The sequence below is a fragment of the Triticum dicoccoides genome, chromosome 7A (genome assembly GCF_002162155.2).
Source record: "Triticum dicoccoides isolate Atlit2015 ecotype Zavitan chromosome 7A, WEW_v2.0, whole genome shotgun sequence".
Classification (NCBI taxonomy): domain Eukaryota; kingdom Viridiplantae; phylum Streptophyta; class Magnoliopsida; order Poales; family Poaceae; genus Triticum; species Triticum dicoccoides.
In genome coordinates, this window is record NC_041392.1 from 555963976 (window position 1) to 555991521 (window position 27546).

At 49.7% G+C, this 27546-nt stretch overlaps 1 protein-coding gene across 3 annotated transcripts; it reads left to right on the top strand.

The window, feature by feature from the left end:
- Nucleotides 1-594: 594 nt before the first annotated feature.
- LOC119329768 lies at nt 595-25751 on the top strand. Of its 3 annotated transcripts, XM_037602863.1 has the most exons (11): nt 595-1052; nt 1156-1293; nt 3382-3450; nt 3525-3596; nt 22608-22690; nt 22767-22898; nt 23024-23234; nt 23465-23596; nt 23898-23949; nt 24190-24254; nt 25464-25751. In XM_037602863.1, exons 1-8 carry the CDS (start codon nt 624-626, stop codon nt 23507-23509), a joined length of 1179 nt encoding a protein of 392 aa, XP_037458760.1. In that variant the 5' UTR covers nt 595-623; the 3' UTR covers nt 23510-23596; nt 23898-23949; nt 24190-24254; nt 25464-25751. The 3 variants fall into 3 exon arrangements, with proteins under 3 accessions (XP_037458760.1, XP_037458761.1, XP_037458759.1); XM_037602864.1 differs by lacking the exon at nt 24190-24254; XM_037602862.1 differs by lacking the exons at nt 24190-24254; nt 25464-25751 and having other exon boundaries at nt 23898-24186.
- Nucleotides 25752-27546: the final 1795 nt, after the last annotated feature.

Below are 27546 nucleotides of genomic sequence, written 5' to 3' on the forward strand. Positions count from 1 at the left end.
AAACGTGTTCTCTGTTTTTTTTCTTTCGTGAGAGGCACGGTTTTTGCTTCCGCAAGATGCACGATTGTGCTTTCGCGAGAATCGCGGTGGTGCCTTTCAGAAACGAAAAAAAACGTGTTTTCTGTTTTTTTTTCTTCCACGAGAGGCACAGTTGTGCCTCTTTCGGAAAAAGACAAAACCCGTGCTCCCGGGTCGGTTTTTTCGTCCGATTTTTTCATGAAAAAAAAGTTCGTCAAAACCTATCAACATGGGATCTAGTTTTAAAGATCTCAACGCAAGGAATCCAATAATAAAACGGTTTAAGATTTGGACACACGGTTTAAAAGATAAAACATTTTGAATAAATGGACTTATGAAAAAAAAGAAAACTCTCATGCTGCGACAAGTGGCATACATGCAGCATGCCACTTGCCGCAACCTGGAAGATGAGAGTGATTTCTGTAACAAATACTCCTAAACTAGTGATTTCGAAAATTTGATTGATACTTCTGGAAGGGGAAATAATCCCGTGGCTCAAATTTTAACACGGCGCGCAGAAACAAACCATGGAGAAAAAACAGAGGGCAAAACGGAAAACCAAAGCGTGGAGAGAAGGAGTCCCAACACAGTTCCAAACGGCACCAATGGCCACACGCCTCTCCTCCCGCCTCCTCATCCATTTACCGGCGCCCGCCGCCGCCGTCACCACAACTTCTCCCCGGCTACGGAAGCCCGCCGCAGCACGCACCGCGTCCTACCGGAGGCGCAGGCCACGCCTCGCCGTCTCGGCAGGGGCGGCGCCGAGCGGCGGCGCGGTCGCCCCGGCGGCACCGGCCGGAGAGAACAGGGACGCCGGGCTGACGCCGGCCGAGGCGCAGCGGCTGGTGGAGTTCCTGAAGGCCGACCTGCCGCACCTGTTCGACAACGTGGGCATCGACCGCTCCGCGTACGACGACCGCGTCCGCTTCCGCGACCCCATCACCCGCTACGACGACATCGACGGCTACCTCGCCAACATCAGCCTCCTCAAGGTCATCTTCCGCCCCGACTTCTACCTGCACGACGCCAAGCAGGTCAGCGTCTCTTCCGCCTCGGTCGATGCTCGCATTTTGCAGCGAGAATGCGCGTGTGCATTGCAAATTCGTGACAATCTCTGTCTCTGTGAATGTGGTTTAGACAGGGCCGTATGAGATTACCACGAGGTGGACCATGGTCATGAAGTTCTCTCTCCTGCCGTGGAAGCCGGAGCTGGTCTTCACCGGGTTGTCGATCATGGGCGTCAACCCACAGAATCTCAAGTTCTGCAGCCATGTGGTCAGCACCCATTCTTGGAACCTAGTATGTTTTTCATTTTAATGCTGAGTGGGTTCGCCGGCGAGGGAATATATCAGTATTGTGGTAGTTGATTGTTGTTTCTACTGGATATACTTTGTTCTATGAAGTCTAGTTTGGACTTGCAGTCATAGGTCTCGAATGTTTGCAGTTTTCAAATTCAAGGCCGTCAAGACGAAGTTTTTTTTTTTTTTTAGAAAAGGAGGATGACCCCCGGCCTCTGCATCTGGAAGATGCATACGGCCACTTTATTGATTATTCCCGAGGACCTTACAAAGTGTTACAACAATAAGCCTGAATCCACCAACTAGGCAACATATGCCGCTACTCCTATCCATATGATGAAGTGGTGCTAGCTGGGCCCCTACCCAGACCACTCACCTAAACCTAACATCGAAAGCCGGAATCCCCAGCCTAGCCACATACCGGGTCTGGGGTATAAACCGGTCTGACGCACTCACAAGTGTCGTCTCCACCATCTTCCACTGGACCATCTCCAAGCAAATTGAGGTGCCATCCTTGGCAGGCCCTCCGCCATCAACGCCACCATGACGCCAAATGACGACCACCACCTACGGTAGAACATCACCAAGCAGATGGATCGCTACCACAGGATGAAGATCAGCGGTAGAATAGATAAATCTCCGCACACATTGCCGCCGCCAAACACCTCACACGCACCACGAAGCGCCCACCGTGCTTCCGGGGACCCCAGGCGACGCCTTCAAGAAGGAACGCGACGAAGGGACGACGCCGTCGCCCGCAAGGGGAACTAGAGCTTACGCCCAAATGGAAAGCACAGTGAGAGACGGGATAGGACCTCGACAAGGCCTCCAAGAAGGGAATCGACGCCCACAAGGCGTCGCCATTGTCGTGGCCTCCGCCGACGGCCAAGGGTTTCCCCCGATCCCGCCCCCCTCCCAACCACCCGGCCAAAGACAGGCCAGGGGAGCGCCCGCAGCCGGAGAAGGCGTCGGACTTCATCGTAGCAGGCACGCCGGGTGACGGGGCACCCCGACCCACCGTAGTAGTCGTCCACCGAGACCTCGCCGCCCGCACAGCCGAAGTAACTATTTGAAGTATATTTAATTAGAAAAGGCTCGAGTTTACACGGTAACATCGACATCGTTAGCTAGTGCATTTACGTGACCAGCAGATCCAACAAAAGCAGACAATGGATTGTTTGACCAAATTGTTCTAGGAACTGTCAGCCAATTTTCCACTTATCAGTCCTTGTATAGTTCAATGCTTCAGGTTCAACCTGACTGCCTGGGACAAAGCTCTGAACTTAACTCTGCACACTTGATCTTGCTGCCCTCTGCAATGTCATTTGTTATGATATGCCATAGCATTATATTTTTACTTTTACTTTTTCTTTCTTTTGGTCTAGTGGTTTTCTATGAACCTAAAATCTGAGATACCGTCCTTTCTCAGCCTGCTGCACTATTTCAGAACTGCAGTGGTTTGTAAGTAGAACAGAGTGTTGTACATGTTCTGAGATTCTTCCTACTCTTGTACCATCTATAATACGTGCCTGAGAAAAAACTAGTGCTGTGATACTTCCACAATCAAGCATACTTATATTGGATCCCCCTCGTAGGATTCCAAACGCACATGGAATAGGAAAAACATAGGATCTATGGATGTCATGGCATGTTGAATAAAATAGGAATTGGAAGCACATGAACATGCAACAGAGGTTATTTAGCTGGACTACAGGAAAGACACACAGACCGCTTTTCAAGGATTAAGTGCTTGCTATAGTGCTAACAGAAACAGTCAAACGAAGGAAAATTCCTATGATTTCACCTTTGGAATTGCATGCCAAGTACTCCAGAGGAAAAATTCCTATGGTTACCAATCATACAAGTCAAACAAGCTCTATAGGAAAAATCCCTAAGGAATGGCATTCTCCAAAACTCATATTATATCCGGTTTTTCTCAAATACGCACCTAAATGTCCATTATTTTATATTAGAAATACTGAATTCTCCATTCATTTGAATCAAGAGATGTTTACCCAACTCATCAGTAAATGTTATTCTACTTATCTGATATGCTGAACTGCAGGATATTTGGGATTCAATACAGAACAATGAATACTTCTCCTTGGAAGGATTGGTTGAAGTTTTCAAGCAGGTAATTCGACACCAGTATATTTCCTTTTTATATGCCGATCGAGTATTTGAAGTTGAGCTTTTGATTTTACACAGCTACGATACTACAAGACCCCAGATATAGAAACACCAAGTTACCTCGTTCTGAAAAAGACTGCAAATTATGAGGTATTATTTCGTTGTGTATACTTTATGAAGAACCAAGTTCATTGTAGATTTGGAGTAGCAACACTGCCATGGCATCATAATCCATTATTCATATTAAGTCACATCATTCACAAGTTTCCAAGTTATATTAGATAAAATTTTGGTCTCGAACAACTACACTAGACAGAGGCCAGACCAGTAGGCTAGTCTCCGCTCCACCCGCGCCGCGCCGCTGGCCACTCCGGCCGCGGCGGCCACCACCCACCCGCGCCGACCCGCCCAGGATGCCAGGGCCGCCCATGCCGATGACGGATCCGTCATCCCCTGGGCTCCTGCCTCCCCACCAGCCCGCCTTCATTGTCCTGGCCCCAGGGGAGGCTCTGGATCCCCTGGATCTTCCGTCGCTCCTTCTTCCCCCCGTTCCCTGGCCGCGCTAGAGTGGGGGACGCCTCCGCAAATCCTGCAGCGGGGTCCTGACCTCGAGGGCGGCTCCTCGCCCGGACCGCTGGATCTGGGCCCGCCACCCCGCCCGAGCAGCACCGGCTCCGATCCATTGTGGTAGTGCCATCCCCGCCTCCCTCTTCGGGGCCGACCGCCATTGATGAAGGATGGACGCAATACCAGTCCCGTAGAAGCAAGAAGGCTAGCAAAAACCCGCCGGTCGGCTCGGGGCATCGCCACGGGCCCAGATCCGGGCGGCGCCCCCCTGCACCGGGGCACGAGGCCTTCTTAAGCAAGTTCAGAGGCCTCTGCTTCCGCTGCCTCAGCCCGCACCACCGCCGCATCGACTGCCACGATCCTCTCCATTGCATCATCTGCAAGCGCCCGGGCCACATCGGCAAGGAGTGCCCCAAGAACCGGAGAAACCAGAGGGTGGACGGGCTGCAGGCTCGTCCGGTGCGGTATCGACTGGTCTTCCCCGCCCAGGCCAGCCCTCCCCCGCCAGCGATTGCTCCGGCGAACGCCCCCTGCGTCGACCACGGGCGCCGGCCGAGGACCAGCCACAAGGTGATCGCCTCCACCCCGGAGATGGAGCAGCAGATCTTCCTCCTGCAACAGCACGCGGTGGTGGTCACCGCAGTGAGCAAGCTGCAAGCTGCACGCCGCCAGCCCCCTCTCCATCGAGCGGGAATTCTAGATCCCCGCGCATCTCCTCCGTGTCACCAGCCACGACCCCGAGGACTTCTTCATCCACTTCACCATGCCGGCCCACAAGGACCTCGTCGTGCGGCGGGGATCTATCGCGGTGGATGGTGTTTCCTTCCTGTTGGAGCCTTGGAGGGAGGACACGCACGCGATCCACGACACCTGGATGCTGCACGTTCGCGTCGTCATGGAGAAGCTGTCGATGCAGCTGTGGACCCTGGAGGGCGTGAAGGACGCGCTGGGCGACGCGGTCATCATCGACCGCCTCGACAGTCGCACGTTCGAGCGCGCGGACACGAAGTTGTTCGCCGTCTAGGTGTGGGTGTGGCAGCTGCACCACATCCCCACCATGCGAACCCTGTGGAAGCACGCCAGAGGTGCTGGCCAGGTGGAGGAGATGATTGGCTTCTCGCCTCCAAGCCGGGTCGTTGCGCCGCCACCGAACCTGCTGCGCTGGGACGTGCTGGTGCACATCGACCGCGTCGAGGATTGGGCGCCTCTGTCCCCGCGCCCGTCCCACTCCGGGCAGAGCGGCCTCCCATCCTCCGACGACGACGACCGCCCATACCCGCGCTACCCCCACGCGCGCGGGGGGGGGGGGCTGCGTGGCCGGCGTGGAGGACGGCAGGCCTTGGCAGGACCTGGGGCCACGCTTGCGCCTGCCCGCGCAGGTGGCGTCATCGGGCTGCAAGGGCATGCCCTCGGCGGGGCACAGGCGCAGTCACGACGGCGACGACAACGGCGGCCAGAGGAGGTCATGGAAAGACACGCTCCTTGGACGGAGCCGCGGCAAGGAGCCGGTCGCGCCACCCCCCTCTTCTGAGCGCCACCGCAGCCGCACCCCCACCTCGCGCCGCGGACACGGCCCTTCCAAGGACACGGCGGCCGCGGCCACCGTCGACAAGCCGCTCAGCTTCACCGATCATGCGGGCGCTGGCAGCGGCAACGACGACGACATCGACATGGGCCCAGCCCTCCCGCTCGCCCGCCACACCCCCAGACCGGCCACCACGCACTCCGTGCAGCTTGGCGCGGTGACCTCCCAGGTGTGCCACCTGCGGGTCACCGATGCGGGTGGTGACGGTGATCCGAGATAGCTGTTCGTCAGCGCTGCACCGTCAGTTCTGGGCAAGCCCCCCGCCCGCACCAAGACGCCCTGCCGCTCCAGGCCTGCCGCGGCGCCGTCTCATCAGAGCGCCCGTCAGGCAAGCAACCTGTCCAGCGTTCCGGTCAGCCAGAGGGCAACGCTCCGCATCGTCCACGGCCTCGGAATCCTCGGGCGCAAAGAGACAATGACGGCCAAGGCGGCGGAGGCGCTGATCCGCCGGTTCGACGAGCCTCTGTCCGACTCCGACATCAAGGCCATTGCCAAGCTCACCAACCTCGACGCCACGGCACTCAAGATAGCTGCGGGTATGCATGGTCCAGACGAAGAGGCCTCGCAGGCCACCACCTCTCCATGTTAGCACTCCCTAGTCGCAATAGCCTCCGGCGAACCCCAGCACTCGGCTGGGTTGAGTTAAGATCGATCATGTGTAGTGTAGGTCTCTCTAGCGAGCGAGGCGTAGATGTTCGCCGGCGGAATTTGGGGCCTATTGGTGGCCGCCAGCGACCCCCCGGACCGATGCAGGTGTACCCGTGTTTCTTTTCTAGTAGAAGTAGTCGTCGGAGTTATCTTCTGTTCCCCCATGAATGACACAAATTGCCCGAGTATGAGTTGGAACGTACGGGGCCTGAACTCGCCAGCTCGGCGAGCTGTAGTCTTGGAGACAGCGGAGGCGCACAAACTAGCCCTCCTTTGCCTGCAGGAAACGAAGATCGACGAATGGAACAGGGCACTAGTTAGGGAAATTGGAGGAACGCGGCTTGCCGACTGCATCGTCCTCCCCGCCATGGGCACAAGGGGAGGCGTCGCAATCTTCTGGGACAAGAACCGAGTAGAGGTGCTCTCGCAGGCCATAGGCAGTTTCTCCATCACTGCCAAGATCACCATCATGGCAAGTAGGGCATCATTCTGGCTGACGACAGTCTACGGGTCGGTCGACGACGGTAGGAAAGATGAATTCCTGGCCGAGCTGGCGCGAGCTGCACTGCCCTCAAGCGCCCCCTGGCTCATCAATGGCGATTTCAATCTGATCTACGAAGCGCACGACAAAAACAACAGCAACATAAACCGTAGAATCATGGGAAAGTTTAGAGCTGCGATCGACGCGGCGGGGCTCAAAGAGATCAAGTGCAAGAATAGAAGGTTCACGTGGAGCAAAGAACGCGCGTCGCCAACCCTAGTTAGCATAGAAAAAAATTTCTGCACCACGGCTTGGGCCTCCATGTTCCCCTCCTACCTCCTTCATGCTGCTTCCACCTCGTGCTCTGATCACTGCCCCTTGCTACTGTCGGAGGCGGCGGCTCCTCGCCGCGCGGCACGCTTCCGCTTCGAGTCTTTCTGGCCGTGATTCCCTCGCTTCCACACCACGGTGCAGCGGGCGTGGGATCGCCCAGTCGTCTCAAGCTGCGCTTTCAAACGGCTCAACATAAAGCTTGCGCGAGTGGCCCACGACCTGAAGATTTGGGACAAGGGTTTCTTCAGCGAGACAAAGCTCCAAATGCACATTGCAAACGAGATCGTGCTCCGCCTCGACATAGCCCAGGAGAGTAGGCAGCTGACAGACGAGGAGTTCCAATTGCGGAAACAACTCAAGTTGCGTGTCCTCGGACTCGCCGCCATTGAGAGAGCGCATAAGAGGCAGGCTTCGCGCGTCACCTGGCTACGTGCGGGCGACGCCAAGACGGCGTTCTTCCAAGCAAAGATCAACTCAAGGCGCCAAAAAAATTTCATCCATGCCCTCCACACCCGAGACTCCATTGCCACCTCCCACAGCGACAAGGAGCGGATCATACATGAGCATTTTCGATCTTCACTGGGCACGACATCACCTCGCAGCCGTACCATCAACTGGGAATCCATCCACCTGCCATCATTACCGGCATCCGGCCTCGACAACCCCTTCACCGAGGAAGAGATGTGGGCGGCGATCTGCAAATCCCCGCAGGAGAAATCTTCGGGGTCGGACGGTTTCAATGGCACTTTCTTTCGATCGTGCTGGCCCATCATCAAGACAGACACCATGGCCGCCTTCCACCAATTCTACAATCTCTCAGGCAGGGACATGTCGGCGATCAACAACGCGACAATCATCCTCCTGCCAAAAAAGGATGGGGCGACGGAGATCACCGACTACAGGCCCATAAGCTTGATCCACTCGATAACCAAGCTCATCTCCAAGGTTCTCTATTAGATTGGCGCACGTCATCGGCTCTATCATCTCACCGGCACAGACGGCATTCCTGAAGTCGAAGTGTATCCACGACAGCTTCCTCTTCGTGCAAAACTCTGTCCGCGCCCTCCATCGTCGCAAAACACCGGGCCTCCTTATGAAGTTAGACATAGCAAAGGCGTTCGACACCGTGTCCTGGGAATACCTGCTGGAATTGCTCCAAAATCTAGGGTTTAGCGCGCGTTGGCGAGACTGGGTGGCTCGTCTCCTCGCCACGGCGTCCTCCTCGGTCTCCCTCAACGACACGGCAGGCCCCAACATCCTCCACCATCGTGGGTTGCGCCAGGGAGACCCGCTATCCCCCTTTCTCTTCATCTTGGCCATTGACCCACTGCACCACCTCATCGCGGCGGCAATAGATCAGCAGCTGCTGCATCGCCTCCCAGGCCGAGACCTGGCGCTCCGAGTGAGCCTATACGCCGACGACTCAGTAATCTTCTTAAACCCTAGACGGGACGAGGTCGATTCTCTGTTGCGCATCCTTAGCGACTTCGGCAGGGCAACCGGGCTCTACATCAACCCGGCCAAGTCCACTGTCTCGCTGATCCGATGCGAGAACGTCAACGTCGAGGAGGTGCTCCAGGGTTTTGCCGGCTCCATTACCCCCTTCCCCATCAAATATTTAGGGTTGCCGGTCTCTAACGGGACGCCTTCGCTTGGTTCACCTCTAGTTCATCATCGACAAAATTAAGGCAAGGCTAGCGGGCTGGAAGGGCAAGCTGTTGCCGCTGGCTGGTCGTTGCGTCCTCGTCCGATGCGTGCTGAGTGCCATGCCAACCTTCGCTCGCACCGTCCTCCTGTCCCAAAGAAGATACTCAAAGAAATCGACAAGTGCAGGTGAAAGGATCGATATGGTTGACTAGAGGGGGGGGGGGGTGAATAGGCAACTACCAATTTTTAGTTTTTCTTTACCAAATTAACCTTTGCATCAAAGTAGGTTGTCTAGATGTGCAACTAGGTGAACAACCTATATGATGCAACAACAACAAACACACAAGCAAGCAAGGGAACAAACACTAAAGAGCTTGCACAAGTAAAGGTAAGACATAACCAAGAGTGGATCCGGTGAAGACGAGGATGTGTTACCGAAGTTCCTTCCTTTTGAGGGGAAGTACGTCTCCGTTGGAGCGGTGTGGAGGCACAATGCTCCCCAAGAAGCCACTAGGGCCATCGTATTCTCCTCACGCCCTCACACAATGCGAGATGCCGTGATTCCACTATTGGTGCCCTTGAAGGCGGCGACCGAACCTTTACAAACAAGGTTGGGGCAAACTCCACAACTTAATCGGAGGCTCCCAACAAGACCACGAAGCTTCACCACAATGGAATATGGCTCCGAGGTGACCTCAACCGTCTAGGGTGCTCAAACACCCAAGAGTAACAAGATCCGCTAAGGATGAGTGGGGGAATCAAAAATCCCTTGGTGGAAGTGTAGATCGGAGCCTTCTCAACCACTCCCGAGCAAATCAACAAGTTTGATTGGCTAGGGAGATAGATCGGGCAAAAGGAGGCTTGGAGTATTTAATGGAGCTTGAGCAATAAATGGTGCTTGGGCAATAATGAAGCTTGGGGGAAGAGGTAAGTCAAAGGGGGGAAGAAGACACCCTTTTATAGTGGGGGGAACAATCCAACCGTTACCCCCCACTCAGCCCCGCAGAGAGCGGTACTGCCGCGGGGGCAGGGCGGTACTACCGCTCATAAGCGGTACTACCGCTCCCCCTCAGCTGTACTGCCGCGCTAGAAGAGAAGGGGCTGGGGCTGGGACCCAGAGCGGTACTACCACGGAGGCAGGGCGGTACTACCGCTCACAAGCAGCACTACCGCCACTACTACCGCAGCTAGTACCGTAAAACCCGACACGAGAAAATGTGCACTCGAGTCGAGGCGGTAGGAGCACGGAGCCGCAGCGGTACTGCGGCTGAGGCCATCAAGCGGTACTACCGCTCCGAGGAGCGGTACTACCGCTTACTGAGCTTCAGCCGTACTACCGCTATACTGCAGCTAGTGCCGTAAAGCCCAGACACGAGAAAGAGCGCACTAGGGTCGAGGCGGTAGGAGCACGGAGCCGCAGCGGTACTGCAGCTGAGGCCATCAAGCGGTACTACCGCTCCGAGGAGCGGTACTGCCGCTTAGTGAGCCTCAGCTGTACTACCGCTGTGGCCCGCGGTAGTACCGCTGGGTCCAGGAAAAGACACACAGGGGAGAAAAGAGAAGCTCCAGAGAGGCGGAAAGAAACGGTGGGTGTGAGAAGGACGTGTACGTGTTGATCCCACCCAAACCATATCGAAAAAGATCCCCTCTTGATAGTACGGTGACTACTACGAAACTTAGTCCACCAACAATGTCACGAAAGAAGCTACACCGTCTTGAGTAGAGTGCCGAAAGATGAATATCTGAAAGAACTCAAAGCACCCGATTAGTCCGCAAATGCATTGTCATCAATCACCAAAACACCGTAGGGATAAATATGCCCTTACAATCTCCCCCTTTTTGGTGGATTGATAACAATACGGGATTTGCACAGAAAAGAGTAATGACATAGAATGCAAGAGAACCCACGCCTCTTAAAATATAGACAGGCTCCCCCTAGATGTTGTGCACACTAGATAAGTGCTTTGGACTGCACGGCACACATACTAGGATCACGGCTCCCCCTATATTTTAGAGACCAACAACCTAAGCAAGATATATGAGAACACATATATGATAGGATAAGCATGCAAGTTATAAGATACTGAGGTGCATAACACATAGATAAGAGAACAAAGGTAGCATATGTCTTACACCATATGTCTGGAACTTAGGTCTCACAACAAACCAAACCAGGAGAAATGCACAGGAAACCACAAGACTAAAACAAAGCACGACACAAGAGGCAAAACAAGCAAATCCCTACACTCTCTCCCCCTTTGGCAGCGAGACACCAAAAAGGGCAGAGAGGGACACTACGACTCCAGGTGATCATCACATCTCTGCATCTTCATTGTGAGTTGAAAACTGCTCGGCATCGGAGTCGGTCCAGTGGCAGTTCTGATGAATCCAGTCCTCTTCTTCAGTGATCTGTCCCTCAGACCCACTGACAACTGTGGCGCCCAACTGACGCATGATCTCCTTGTGGCGCGTCCTGGCATTCTTCTCCGCCACATGAGTCAAGTACTGACCATGGGACTCCATGCAGAAGAGCTTCTTCATCTTGCGCTTGAGCTTCTGGGCCCATGATGGTTCTGCACTGGAGTGGCCAAAGTCCTCATTGTGGGCATCAGTAGCAGCCTCACCCTCGGTTCCCATGGCAGCAGCAGCAGCAGCAGACGGGCCCCCTGTGGCAGCAGTAGTAGAAGGACCCCCTGTGTGAGGCGCTGTCCAGTTGTCCTTCTTCCTTAGACGCTTGATCTCATGAGAAACCAAATCTCCAGTTTCTAGCAGCACTCTGGGATAAGTCTGTGCCCAGGCCCTCTCAATGAGCCTCATGATGAAGGGACCATAGATGGGACACTTGCGCTCAGACCCGGCAGACAGAAGTTCAGACCACATGACATGAGAGATATCCAGGCTCTCTCCAGTGTTTGCTTCCTTCTCATGCTGACAGAAAAGGAGCATGTCCACGAGGTAGGAGTGGACCTGATCCAGATTCCCAATGCGAGGGAAGAGAGTCTCACGGAATATGCGATGAAGAATGTCCAGATACGGATACAGCTCGTAGGTCTTCTTCTCAGTGACAGGGTGAACCTTCACAGTGCAGTAGGGCCAAAGGGCTTGCTTGTGGGTGGATATAACATTGCGGTGAGGACGGAAACCGACAGAAGTCTCAAGCCCGTTATCCACCACATCAAGTAACTCCATGAACGTCCGCCATTTGACAGAAAGCCGCTTGCCATTGGTCATCCAAGTCAGAGTCCTGTCGCCATCTGTTCCAAGATGGACGGTGGCATAGAATTGAGCCACCAAATCCGCATCGAAGTCCTTGTTGAACTGCATGATCCTGAGAATGTTCAGCTGAGTGCACATTTGAAGGGCTTCTCCAAAGTACTCTGCGTCCTTCTCCATAGCATCAGTGTCAATGGAGCGAACATCAACAAACAGATTCTTCTTGGCCTTGATCACATCAAAGTAGATGGCAAACTGAAAATGGTTCCAGAACGGGCGGTTGACCAAAGTGGGTTCTTGGTCCACCGTATAGGGGTTGCGGCGACGCTTCTCCCAAAACTCCTTGTTGTTCATCTCAGACACAGTCTTCCCTTTTGGCTTGTTGGCGGCTCGCTTCGATTGTTGTGGAGGTGGAGGAACACTTGCAGAAGCACTTGCTGGAGGCGGTTGGGTGCTCGAGGAACCACCGGCAGGCTCTGAGGTCCGGTAGCGCTTGGAGGTGGCACGCCCGGGGTTGATACGGCGACCTTGCTGGAATGTCATCACCTGGAGCCAAACACAAAAAGAGGCAAAACAACCAGAAGAAACGAGCATAAGCCAACAAACACAACAAAAAGATCAAGGGAAGGTAGGAGAATGATGGAAATTGGCATGCAGCGGTAGTACCGTGACCTGCCCGCGGTAGTACCGCCCCAAAGGGAGCGGTAGTACCGCTCTAGGTCAAGCGGTAGTACCGCTCCAAAGGGAGCGGTAGTACGGCTTGAGGCGGATACACATCAGTTTCAAAGCGCGAGGCGGTGAAACAGTGGTTTCCTACTACCGTGGACAGATCCGGCACTACCGGCCTACCAAATTCAAAAATAATCCTACCAAACATCAATCTAGATGATCTAGTTGCCTTCTCCAACCAACTCAAGCCTAGATTTAGCCAAAAATCTAGAGATGCAACCACCATTGCCCCTAAAGCACAAGAACTAAAAGCAAGATCAAAAGAGAGAAGGAACGGGGGCAATACCGGCATCCATGGCAAGAGAATGTGGTGGGGATCGACTCCACCGAAGGAAATGGAGAGGAACGCCCCGGAGGAGGAGATCCACCGGAGCCCTTCCGCGGCGGAACGGTGCTGGAGAGAGAGAGACACGAGGGGGCGAGCGAAGGGGTATGAGGGAGAAGAAACCTCCCCCTGCCCCGATAAAAACCCCTTGGCCCCGCCCCGCAGCGGTAGTACCGTACTGGTGGGGCGGTAGTACCGCTTACCGCGGTAGTACAGTCAACCACCAGCGGTAGTACCGCTCACCAACCGCGGCAGTACCGCCCAGCACACCGCGGCAACTAGACAGCATGGCTTAGCTCAAAAAAACGGCAGAGAAAAAAAATAGCAACGAAAAGCAAAAGAACACACCAGCAAGAGGTCAAGAAACCGCTCATCAAGAGAGGGCGGTGGCCGAAGCCACCTATGTTTGAGTTTAAGAGGTATGGCGCCGCGAAGATTTTAACCTTGGGCCCATGACCAAAACTCGTCTTTTAAGCACACATGCCATCAACAATGGCTAAAGTGAAAGACTTGATCAATTTATGCATAATGGGGGGAGGGAGAGTTCATTGAGAGAACAACACTCCCCCTATGTCCATGCCTACACCTAAACTAGACAACAAATTGAGCGAGGTAGGGTGTGCACAGGTTCAAGCAACATTGCTCGAATCAATGATATTTAGCTCATGCCTTAACTCGCGAAATCTTGCTTCATCCAAGGGCTTCGTGAAAATATCTGCAAGGTTGTCATGAGTGTTGACATAGTTGAGCTCGATCTCTCCTCGTCTAATGTGATCCCGGATGAAGTGATACCGAATCTCAATATGCTTCGTCTTGAAGTGTTGCACCGGGTTGAGAGAAATCTTGATGGCACTTTCATTGTCACACCAAAGAGGCACTTTGTCACAAGTGACACCGTAATCCTTTAAAGTTTGCCTCATCCATAAGAGTTGTGCACAACAACTACCGGCCGCAACATACTCCGCTTCGGTGGACGAGAGAGACACACAACTTTGCTTTTTGGAAGACCAACTTACCTAAGAGCAACCAAGGAATTGGCACCCTTCGGAAGTGGACTTCCTATCCACTTTGTCTCCCGCCCAATCGGAATCCGAATACCCTACAAGCTTGAAGTTTGATCCTCTTGGGTACCATAAGCCAAAGTTTGGGGTATGAGCCAAATATCGAAAGATTCGTTTGACCGCCACATGGTGACTTTCCTTAGGTGCGGCTTGAAACCGTGCACAAATTCCCACACTCAACATGATGTCCGGTCTAGATGCACAAAGGTAAAGCAAGGATCCAATCATGGAACGATATACCTTTTGATCCACCACTTTACTATTGGGATCTAGGTCAAGTTGGCACTTGGTGGGCATTGGGGTGGAAGCCGGCTTGACGTCACTTAGCTTGAATCTCTTGAGCATGTCTTGAGTGTATTTGGATTGATTGATGAAGGTTCCTTCTCTTCTTTGCTTCACTTCGAACCCTAGAAAGAACTTCAACTCCCCCATGGAGGACATCTCGAACTTTGAGGTCATGAGAGCGGCAAATTCCTCATTGAAAGCTTTGTTAGGAGAACCAAAGATAATATCATCAACATATAATTGGCACACAAACAACTCCCCTTTGACCTTCTTAGTAAAAAGAGTGGGGTCGATTATCCCAACTTCAAACCCACGGTCTTGTAACAACTCGGTAAGGTGGTCATACCACGCACGTGGGGCTTGTTTAAGGCCATAGAGTGCCTTATCGAGTTGATACACATGATCGGGAAAGTAGGGATCCTCGAACCCGGGGGGTTGCTTGACGTACACCAATTCATTAATGGGATCATTAAGAAAAGCACTCTTCACATCCATTTGATGTAACTTAAAGTTATGATGAGAAGCATATGCAATCAACATGCGAATGGATTCAAGACGAGCAACGGGAGCAAAGGTTTCACCGTAGTCGATACCCTCGACTTGGGAGTAGCCTTGTGCTACCAAACGAGCCTTGTTGCGAATGATAATCCCATGGGCATCTTGCTTGTTCTTGAATATCCACTCGGTTCCAATGACATTGTGGGTCCCCGTTGGCCTTGGCACCAATCTCCACACTTTGTTGCGCTCGAAGTTGTTGAGTTCTTCATGCATGGCATTGAGCCAATCCGGATCTTCTAGCGCCTCATAGACCTTGTGAGGTTCCACACAAGAGACAAACGCGTGATGCTCACAATAATTTGCTAATTGTCTACGAGTGCTTACCCCCTTTCTTAAGCTTCCAAGCACATTCGTCATGAGATGATCCTTGGTGGAGAGCTTGGAAGCAACTTTGGCGGCACGACGCTCTAATTCCTCCTCGGTGGTGAGTTGAGGAGCGGTTACTTGATCATCTTGAGCGTCGTCATGAACTTGTTCTTGGTCTTGAACTTGCTCGGGGGAGAGAACTTGACCTTGGGCATCACTTGGTGTGTCAACACCGTCTTGAGTATGATCTTGCCCTAGGTCTTGTTCACGAGGTTGAGGGCCTTCACTTTGTTCTTCGGAAGCGTGTGGGCCTTGGGTTGGTGATGGCTCCACTTGAGTGGAGCATTGTCCTTCTCCTTCGGCCGCAAGGGGTTCCTCAATGGGTAGGATGAAACCAACACCCATTCTTCTTATGGCTTGAGGAGGAATTTCATCACCTACATCACAAGTGTCACTTTGCTCCACTTGGGAGCCGTTATTCTCATCAAACTCCACGTTACACGTCTCCTCAATAAGTCCCGTGGATTTATTGAGGACACGGTAAGCATGAGAGTTTGTAGCATAACCAACAAATATGCCCTCATAAACTCTAGCCTCAAATTTAGACAACCGAACACCTTTCTTGAGAATGAAACACTTACACCCGAATACCCGGAAGTACTTGAGGTTGGGCTTGTTACCGGTGAGTATCTCATAAGGAGTCTTGTTCAAACCCTTGCGGAGGTAGAGCCGATTTGATGCATGACACGCGGTGTTGATGGCTTCAGCCCAAAAGTTGTACGGAGACTTGAACTCCGCCATCATGGTCCTTGCCGCATCCATCAACGTCCGGTTCTTCCTCTCCGCAACACCGTTTTGTTGAGGGGTGTATGGTGCGGAATATTGATGCTTGATTCCCTCATCACTAAGAAATTCATCCAAGATGTAGTTCTTGAACTCGGTGCCGTTGTCACTTCTTATTGTCAAGATCTTTGCATTGTGTTGACGTTGTGCTTCATTGGCAAAGTCAATGACGGTTTGTTGGGTCTCGCTCTTTCTCTTGAAGAAATACACCCACGTGTACCTTGAGTAGTCATCCACAATCACCAAGCAATAGTTTCTACCTCCAAGACTATCGAAGGATGGAGGCCCAAAAAGATCCATGTGAAGGAGCTCCAAAGGCCTCTTTGAATAAATGATAGTCGTGGGAGGGTGAGCCTTCTCATGTAGCTTTCCTTCGATACAGGCACTGCAAGCACGATCTTTAGCAAAACTAACATTCGTTAGTCCACGGACATGGTCCCCCTTTAGGAGACTTTGCAAAGATCTCATATTGACATGGGCTAAAGGCGATGCTAAAGCCATCCCACATCAACTTTAGCCATTAGGCATGTCGCGGTCTTAGTGGGTCGCTCCGAAAAGTTAATCACATATAGACCGTTCTCGACATGCCCAACAAAGGCTACTTTAAGAGTCTTGCTCCACAAGAGGGCCACGGTATCGATATCAAAGAAAGTGGCAAAGCCCATGATTGCAAGTTGACGAATGGAAAGTAAATTGTATGCAAGGGACTCAACAAGCATGACCTTCTCGATCGTGAGATCATGAGAGATGACCACCTTGCCAAGTCCCAATACCTTAGAAGATGAGGCGTCACCCCACTCGACATTGGTGGGCATAGATGGAACCTTGTGCACGTCCACCACCAAGTCCTTGCTTCCGGTCATATGATTTGTAGCTCCGCTATCGAGAAATCATGATCCACCACCGGAAGCAAACACCTACAAGAGATCAATGCTTGGTTTTAGGTACCCATTTTGTAATGGGTCCTTTGATGTTAGTAACAAGGGTCTTAGGAACCCAAATAGACCATTCAATGTACTCATGAAGAGAACCAACAAATTTGGCATAAACATGCCCATCACTAACACGGCACAACACATAAGAAGGATTAAAATCGCCGGCTTTGTTGGGTGAGGTGACATTGCCCTTCTTGACTTTGTTCTTCTTCTTCTCCTCGGGGACACTCTCTCCCGCCCTCACAAAGGTTTGCATGAGGGGAGGAGGTCGTTTGGTCTTGTCATTCTTCTTCTTGTTTTTGGAGTCGGGGACGTACCCAACCCCTTCCTTCGCCACACCTCCCTTTTGGTTGATTAAGAGATCATTGAGGTTCTTCTTGCCTTGTATGCAAGTCGCAAGGCCTCTCTCAAGTTGCTCCTTCAACTTAGCATTTTCCTCAACAAGATGTATATGCTCACAACACGGGTTAGTAGCATTTGCATTATCAATTAAAACCATATGAGGAAAAGTTGCTTTCTCCTTAGTTAGCTTCACTTGGAGTTGATCATGAGACTCCTTGAGACTAGCGTGAATACCCTTCAAGGCCTTGTGGGCCTTGTCAAGTATATCAAACTCCTCTTTGAGTCTAGCAAGATCAACTCCGAGTTTGGCCTTCTCGGAATTTAGCACACGAGAAACAACGAGGGCATGATCATAATCTTTCTCTAACTTAGCATGATCAACGTTGTATGACTCCTCAAGAGCCAAACGAAGACCACGCTCTTCCTCAAGAGCATTGGAAAGATCCGAAATCTCATCGGCATAGTCACGACTATGCCCTTCCATCATTGAGATGGTGTCTTCGTGAGCCTCTATCATGTCATTGGCCTCACCAAGTTGTTTCAAGAGAGCAACAAAGTGCTTCTTGGATTTTCCCTTGAGTTTGCCCATAAAGGCCTCAAACTCGTTAGCCTCCACATTAGCTCCCTCAACTTCATTAATGCTCTCCGATGGGGAAAGATGATTAATGATGGTAGTTTTGATGTTGGAGGTTACCTTGTTGGTGGCTTTCGCCATGAGGCACTTGGCGTTGATGCTCTCGTTAGGTGAGTCGAAGAGAGACACTCGTGATGTTGTGGCAATGGCGACGGAGGCCATGGCAACCGACTCATCATCTTCATCATCGTCATCATCCTCATTGTACTCTTCTTGCACAACCAAGGCCTTGGGAGGAGACTTCTTGGTGAAGTTGTTCTTGTTGGGGAACGACTTGGCCTTGTCCTTTCGGATGAGTTTGCCACCATTGTCTTCCCTCTTCTCATACGGGCATTCCGCAACGAAATGACTCACGTTGCCGCAATTGTAGCAAGTCCTTATACGTTGCTTGCCCCTCGTGCCACTCGAGGTGTTTTTGCTAAAGTTGGGCCTCGAGTTTTTCTTGCTCCAAAATTGCCTTGAAACAAGTGCCATGTGTTCATGATATGCATACTTTGTATCTTCAGGGTTGCTCTCCTCCTCTTCCTCTTCTTCTTCTTCCACGGTGAGCTTGGCCTTCAAAGCAAGGTTAGGCTTCTTTGCCCGTTGAGAACGGAGCACCGCATTGTCGGCGGTCTTGTCCAAAATGTTCATGGCCACAAACTCATCCAACACCTCGCTTGAGGTCAAAGTGTGGAAGTCCGGTCTTTGGCGGATGACGGAGGACATGGCCTTGTGGTAGGGCATCATTGCCTTGAGGAATTTGCGCTTGATCCAATTGTCATCCGTGTCCTTGCTCCCGTGATCTCGTAGTGAGACCGCAAGTTTGGTGACTCTCCGATAAAGCTCACGAGGTTCTTCATCTTCCTTCATTGCAAACTCATCGGCCTCATCTTGTACCACTTCATAGTTGGAGCGTTGAATGCTTGCGCTTCCCCGGTAGAGAGACACGACACAATGCCATGCATCTTTGGCCAAGGCGAAGGGACGAAGATGAGGTAGGTCTTCGGGTGGAATTGCATCTTGAATGATGAAGAGAGCATTCTCATTGAATTGATTGTCCGTGGCTTCTCGAGGAGTGAAGTTGCTTGGATCATGTGGATAGAAACCTTCTTCAATGATTCTCCAAAGGTTAGTGTTCACATGATTTAAATGACGTTTAAAGCGGTAAACCCAAGAATCAAAATCCTCATTTTTCACAATCTTAGGAGGAGGACCGGCATGATTCAAATGAGTAGAAGGAACCGGTCCACCATACACAAGTGGTGGTTCCACATGGGCAAAGATGCCGGTGCCATTCTTGCCACTAGAAGAGGGAGCCTTTTCACTACTAGCTTCCCTCTTGTCGGGGATAGCATCCGACACCTTGTTGGTGGAATCCCCCACTTTCAACGGTGCGGTGGATAGTTTAAGCCCCTCAAGAAATTTAGTAAACATGTTTTCAACTTCGGTCGTCATGGAGGTTTTCAATGTCTCTAAGGCTACATTGAACTCCTCACAAGAGACCGAAGTTCCCCCATCGCCCGTAGACGAGATCGGATTCACACCGTAGTGTTCCTCCACACCGTCTACGGTATCAACCATACTCTTTGGACTGTAAAGTCCTTAATAAAGAGACGAGGCTCTGATACCAATTGAAAGGATCGATATGGTTGACTAGAGGGGGGGTGAATAGGCAACTACCAATTTTTAGCTTTTCTTTACCAAATTAACCTTTGCATCAAAGTAGGTTGTCTAGATGTGCAACTAGGTGAACAACCTATATGATGCAACAACATCAAACACACAAGCAAGCAAGGGAACAAACACTAAAGAGCTTGCACAAGTAAAGGTAAGAGATAACCAAGAGTGGATCCGGTGAAGACGAGGATGTGTTACCGAAGTTCCTTCCTTTTGAGGGGAAGTACGTCTCCGTTGGAGCGGTGTGGAGGCACAATGCTCCCCAAGAAGCCACTAGGGCCACCGTATTCTCCTCACGCCCTCACACAATGCGAGATGCCGTGATTCCACTATTGGTGCCCTTGAAGGCGGCGACCGAACCTTTACAAACAAGGTTGGGGCAAACTCCACAACTTAATCGGAGGCTCCCAACAAGACCACGAAGCTTCACCACAATGGAATATGGCTCCGAGGTGACCTCAACCGTCTAGGGTGCTCAAACACCCAAGAGTAACAAGATCCGCTAAGGATGAGTGGGGGAATCAAAAATCCCTTGGTGGAAGTGTAGATCGGAGCCTTCTCAACCACTCCCGAGCAAATCAATAAGTTTGATTGGCTAGGGAGATAGATCGGGCAAAAGGAGGCTTGGAGTATTTAATGGAGCTTGAGCAATAAATGGTGCTTGGGCAATAATGAAGCTTGGGGGAAGAGGTAAGTCAAAGGGGGGAAGAAGACACCCTTTTATAGTGGGGGGAACAATCCAACCGTTACCCCCCACTCAGCCCCGCAGAGAGCGGTACTGCCGCGGGGGCAGGGTGGTACTACCGCTCATAAGCGGTACTGCCGCTCCCCCTCAGCGGTACTGCCGCGCTAGAAGAGAAGGGGCTGGGGCTGGGACCCAGAGCGGTACTACCACGGAGGCAGGGCGGTACTACCGCTCACAAGCAGCACTACCGCCACTACTACCGCAGCTAGTACCGTAAAACCCGACACGAGAAAATGCGCACTCGAGTCGAGGCGGTAGGAGCACGGAGCCGCAGCGATACTGTGGCTGAGGCCATCAAGCGGTACTACCGCTCCGAGGAGCGGTACTACCGCTTACTGAGCTTCAGCCGTACTACCGCTATACTGCAGCTAGTGCCGTAAAGCCCAGACACGAGAAAGAGCGCACTAGGGTCGAGGCGGTAGGAGCACGGAGCCGCAGCGGTACTGCAGCTGAGGCCATCAAGCGGTACTACCGCTCCGAGGAGCGGTACTGCCGCTTAGTGAGCCTCAGCTGTACTACCGCTGTGGCCCGCGATACTACCGCTGGGTCCAGGAAAAGACACACAGGGGAGAAAAGAGAAGCTCCAGAGAGGCGGAAAGAAACAGTGGGTGTGAGAAGGACGTGTACGTGTTGATCCCACCCAAACCATATCGAAGAAGATCCCCTCTTGATAGTACGGTGAGTACTACGAAACTTAGTCCACCAACAATGTCACGAAAGAAGCTACACCGTCTTGAGTAGAGCGCCGAGGGGAAATAATCGTTTCGTGCCGAAAGATGAATATCTGAAAGAACTCAAAGCACCCGATTAGTCCGCAAATGCATTGTCATCAATCACCAAAACACCGTAGGGATAAATATGCCCTTACAGCAGGCGACGCTTCCTCTGGCGCCAGGATGATGAGATTTCGGGCGCCAGCTGCAAGGTCAACTGGCCGGCGGTCTGCGCCCCGACGGAACAAGGAGGCCTGGGCATCCCCGACCTGCAGCGTTTTGGCAGAGTGCTCCGGCTGCGCTGGCTCTGGATAGCCTGGCACCACCCGGAGCGGCCTTGGGTGGGCACTGAATTGCCTTGCGACGATGCGGACAAGGCACTTTTCGCGGCCTCCACCAACGTGGCGATCGGCGACGGGGCTCGGGCCTCCTTCTGGCTCTCGCCATGGATCGGCCAGGGCAGCCTCTGGCAACAATTCCCAAGGCTTTTCAGCTACTCACGGCGCAAGAACAGATCGGTGCGGGTGGCCCTCAGCGACGACACTTGGATCCGCGACCTCGCCCGCGGCAACAACCACCATCTTCTGGCGGATGTCCTCGCCCTTCACCGCGTGCTTCAGGGGGCGGAGGCGCAGCTGCAGCCAGGTGTGCCGGACGGCCTCATCTGGAGCAGAGCGAGCTCAGGAAAATACACGGCGAAGTCGGCCTACCTGGTGCAGTTTCAGGGAAGAACGACGACTCAGTACGACCGTCTGCTATGGAAGGCTTGGGCGCCCGGCAAAATCAAAATCTTCGCCTGGCTGCTTCTTCAGGATCGGCTCTGGTGCAACGACAGACTGCAGCGGCGAGGCTGGACAAATGCTTACTTCTGCCAACTCTGCGTCAGCCGTCAGAAGCCTGGAGTCATCGCGCCACCTCTTTTGGAGCTGCCAGGTATCCGGACGGGTTTGGGCCGAGCTGGGGCAGTGGCACGGCTATTCCGCTCTCACCTCGGCGGCCCGGCTGAGAGCTGGCGCCATGACAGTACCATCACGATCGTGCAAAGCATCCTGGAGCAGACCCCCCACCAATGGCGAAAGGGAGTGCGGACGCTGTGCTTGCTTGCTTGCTGGGAAATATGGCAGGAGAGAAACCACTGCACCTTCAGGCAGCACCTGCCGTGTGTGGCGAGAATCATCAAGCGCATAAGGGACAGCATCGAGTTATGGAGATCCACGGGAGCAGCATGCATAGAGAGCCCTTTCGGGGACCCCCCGTGAGAGATAAACCCCCTTGATCTAGGGTTTTGGCCGTGTGTGGCAAACCCTAAAACCTTGATCCTAGGATCTTTACCACCATTGTTGTTTTCCCACTGCTTTCTGCTATGATCAATGAAAATGCCAGCAATTGCTGGATCTTTCAAAAAAAAAAGTTATATTATGCGACTTATGTTGATTATCAATCTTGCTAATATGATCTCATGCAGTAGGACTTTGTATGACAGCTAATTTGTAAATATTGCATCTTAACAGATTTTGTTGAGGTAAACTATGAGTATGAATATTTTTTGCAGGTCAGGAAGTATCCACCATTTTCAGTAGCTGAAGCAAAAGGAGAAAAACTAACAGGATCATCAGGTTTTAACAATGTTACTGGGTGAGTTATTTTTTTAACCATTACTATAAATATTTAACACCATGTATTGTAATGCTGAAAGGGCCTGTACCTATAGGTATATATTTGGCAAGAATGCTTCATCTGAAAAGATTGCAATGACTACACCTGTCTTCACTCAGGCTTCTGATGACAAACTCTCAGACGTATCCATACAGATAGCTCTGCCAATGAACAAAGACTTGAACAGGTATCTTGTGCAATGTGTGTTCAAACTGACGACCTGGACATCTGCTCATAGATAAACGAAATAGTAATTCTGTAGTAGTTTCTATGGTTTTACTTCTACTGCCAAAGATAATCTTGTTCGATCAGTTTACCAGCTCCAAATACAGAAGCGGTTACCTTGCGAAAGGTTGAAGGAGGCATTGCTGCAGTGAAAAAATTCAGTGGGCGACCAGAAGAGGAAATTGTGGCCAAGAAAGAGAAGGAGCTACGCTCCCAGCTACTCAAAGATGGGTTGAAGCCTCGAAAAGGCTGTTTGCTTGCACGTTACAATGATCCTAGCACAAAGGACTTTATGAAGGTGTGTTTCCTTTTTCTCTGTACCTTTTAAGTTAAGCTGAGGTTGAAATTTTGCACTACCAATTAGGAGATCAAGTGTAGCAAATTGCATACTTTATCCATCTTTCCTGAATGCTGACCTTTCTGAGAAGATGTCTCCATCTTTTAGTTGTACTTTCAATCATGACTGAACCACTTCTTTTCTTTGTTAACCTGATTACTGAAACTCTGTTTGTTTTCCATGATCCAAAGAGGAACGAGGTGCTTATATGGCTAAACGATTTCGCACTGGAGTAGTAGTCTTCACTCTTCACTGTAAATCGTACAGCATATTTCTGCAACATCAGACACTGTATGTTGGAGCTTCCAGAGCATCATAGAAAGGTAAATTTGTTCTTCGCAAACCATTAACCAGATTCTGTTGCCTTAAAATACACTTCAGTTAATTGAAACTGATTATTTCTTACATGTACAAGCACAAATAATACAATAAAATAATTCTCAAAAAATACTATAAAATATTAAAATTTATATCCCTGAACAAATATTTAAATGTATACTGCAACACGATTGGTAGCTGAACATTCATCATGCACTCATGTCTCTTTGCTCCAGCAGCACAGCATATTTCTTGTATCTTCCTTCTCACTTAGCTTTCGACGTTTCGTTGTGGTTGCCATTGCAGGAGAGATTACGAGCAGATGCAATCTATGTATAGAAGATGTAAAATCCAAAAGGTAAAATAGGCCAGATACTAAAAATGTAGGTCATATGATTCTGTTTGTACGCCAAACCAGAATTGAATGAGGAAATATGTTAGGATAATACTACCTGCGTTCTTAAATATAAGTATTTTTAGAAATTTCAATGCAAACTACATACGGATGTATATAGACATATTTTAGAGTGTAGATTCACTCATTTTACTCTGTATGTAGTCCCTTACTGGAATCTCTGAAAAGACTTATATTTAACAGAGGGAGTATGTAAGAAGCTCTATGCATCTGTGCTACTATTTTCTTCTCGGGCTTCTACAACTGAGGTATTAGACTGGCTATTGTATTTTGGGTCCACCGATCTGTTATTGGCCAAAAAATTTCCAAGATAACCTGAACCCAAAACCGAATGCAGTCTCAAGTCTAACCAGAATATAGCACTTGATTCATTCAACTCAGGTGATTAATTGTACTAGCAACGCACAGTTGGAAAGTATGTGCAACAAACGGTTCCTTTTTTTAGGTAAAATATAGACACAATTCCTTTGTTTCAGCTCTGACTGATCACCAAACTCATTGTCCAAACCTGATCAATCAATGATTGGTCCATGCAAGTCCACAAGTGCATGTAGATCTAGTCTGTGCCCAACAGACGCAAGAGGCGCCAAATTAAGGTTGGTTGGTCCGTATCTCCATTAACCTGTCCTACTGCCTGTCCTGGCAAGCATTCTATTAGTAGTGGTTGGTGAGGCCTAACGATGTCTCTAGAACCATGCATGATTCATTCCAGTCAAACTTGCTGGTGAACCTTGATCACCTGAGGGGTATGGCTGGACGGATCTGGTGTTTAAGAGAACCTTGATCATACTTCAGTTTGATACTTAAAGCTATACATATATAGTGAAGCTAGAGATCACCACTTGGATACTTGATAGAAAAATATGAGCGGACAACATGGTCCACATTAATTGTTGAGTACCATAAAAGAGCTGTATAATAGTACTATTAAGAGGACGTTATACCTGCGTTTATCATATCGACTACTTCAAACAAATGTGGTCAGTTGTGGAAAAGAAGTTTCTAGAAGATGTGATAAATGGTAAGATAGGAAGGGAACCTAAAAATAACTTTTTCAATGTTGATATAGTTTTTTAGTTTATTCTTAAAAGATAATTGTACAAAATGAGAGGAAGAAGACAAACTTGCACTATGTGATAACTAACATCGATGGTATATTCACATGCCACATACTTGGTGAAAAATGGGCTAATGTTACAAATTCACCATGGGAGAATTTCAGTCTCCAAAAATAGTAGATTTAGCATATCATGTGTTCGATAGCCCGGCAAATTTTCTAATACCATGAACAAGGTTTGTGATAACCAGTGTGAATCTCTTGGCGGATGTATCTTGCAAATAAGATCAATACTGACATTGCAGTTTCTTAGTCATATACAGTATAACATACCCTCTCGTTTATACATATACATTTAGAATTGCTGTAAATTCCACACCTGACTTTTTCACATTTGCAGCATATCGCCCATTCCACATGATATTTACCATAAGTAGTGCTTGCTTTTTCATCCTTGTTACTGTACTGACTGGCCAAGAGTCAAGACGCAAGACGGCAAGAGGCAAACTTACATCCACCTGCCATGAATATAACTAGCCCTGCCTGTCAATTACCCTGCTTGGAGGAATACATTTATTTACAGAACAATGCAAAATTGTCCATGTATGTTTTATCAGGTACAAACCAAATTTTTTGGAAACATAGAGTCATTTGAAAAAGAAATGGAAACAGGTTTAAGACTCAGAAACAATACCAGATTCATCACTGAATTATTTCTGATTTACCATTTATTTTTCCAATACCATCATCCTTCAAAATTATTCAATCACTTTTGTCCTCTTTTTGAAGAAATGTGGGAAACAAGTGTTTCTTTTCTAGGATACACTTCACCCTACTAAATGATACATACATCATTGATAATAGTGCAATCCGTTTTGCCCTTTTTAGAAGAGATATCTGAAAAATTATTAAATGTGTGACACTTACTCCCTCCGTCCGAAAAAGCGGACAAGCTTGGGACAAGTTTTTTTGGACGGAGGGAGTATAAAATAAACAAAAAATAGTATGCAAGATATGCAAAGTTCTAGAAATAAACGACAAAAATATTTAAATTACACGCATGCTGCACATTTTGAGTAAATAAATGGTCAAGGCTGCCTTACATCATCAAATCACCTGATTGCAGTTCACTCCATGACTCGTGCTATGTCGATGGGCCACTTCATATCGGGTAATCTATATACGAAATGTCTTCAAAACTTGTAAAAGAAGCCAGAAGTACAACATGGAAATCTTCCACGAAAGTGTTTGGAACTTGCCATTCTTCGTTGCTTGATTAGTCAATGTTACACCTGAAAATGCTAGGGTGTACGGATCAGGTTATTTGATTCTTTTAGTCATAATAATAAAATAACTACAATTTCAGTTCAAGATAGTAGTACATAATTAATTTGTTTCTCACAAGTCAAGAGATGGAAAAGGAGAGCAATCCACTTCACAATGCCAAGTACACAAGAAAGCTAAGGTGGCAACAGGTGTTCTTTTCATAATATTGCAGTCATCGGTAACATTGCAGTCCTTTTTGCCCTTCTTTTTGAAGAGATATGAAAAAATATTAAAATGTTAAATGTGTGACGCTTCTAGGAGAAAATTACTCCCTCCGTCTTACAATATAAGAGCGTTTTTTACACTAGTGTAGTGTCAAAAACTCTCTTATATTATGGGACGGAGGGAGTAGTAAGTAAGATACGCAAAATTCTTGAGAGAAACAACAAAAGGTTTTAATCACACTCATGCCGCACGCTGTTGAATAATTAAACTGTCAAGGTTGCCTTACGTCATCAGATCATCTGATTACAGTTCACTCAACGACTCGTGATATGGCGTAATTTATATATCAAATGACATGACAACTTGCAAAAGAAGCCAGAAGCACATGAGAGTCTTCCATGGAAGTGTTTGGAACTTCCTTCATTCTTTGCTTGATTAGTCAATGGTGCACGTGATAATGCTATGCGTATAGATCAGGTTGTCTGATTAGTTTAGTCCTAACTGCGATATTAGTTCAAGCCAGTACTTAATTGATTAGTTGATCCCGAGTCAAGAGTCGGAAGCAGAGGCCAATCCACTTCATGATGTCCAGTAGACAAGAAAGCTAAGGTGGCAGATGTACGTCCGTTGCGTAATGGCAATTATGAGTTTATATGACTTCAAGTCTGAAACAACCTGGTTAGCGTGTGCTACATTTTTGTGAAGAAATTTTTTTCGTTGTGTTTAAATTTCTTTTTTTTTTGATAGAGAGATTTTACTGGTCCTTAAAAACGCATCTATGTGATACAACCATAAAGAGTTCACGTCCAATCTCTGCATAACAAGATGCACAAAGGTCAGACCAAACACTCAAAAGTTTGAGACTTAAACATAGTTCGACAAAAACAAAGACAACTCAAGGAGACAGAGGATTGGCCCAAATAATAAACTACCATCCATGCATGAAAAATACCTCCTAGGCCCCGACCCACCTTGTCATATTTACATATTTA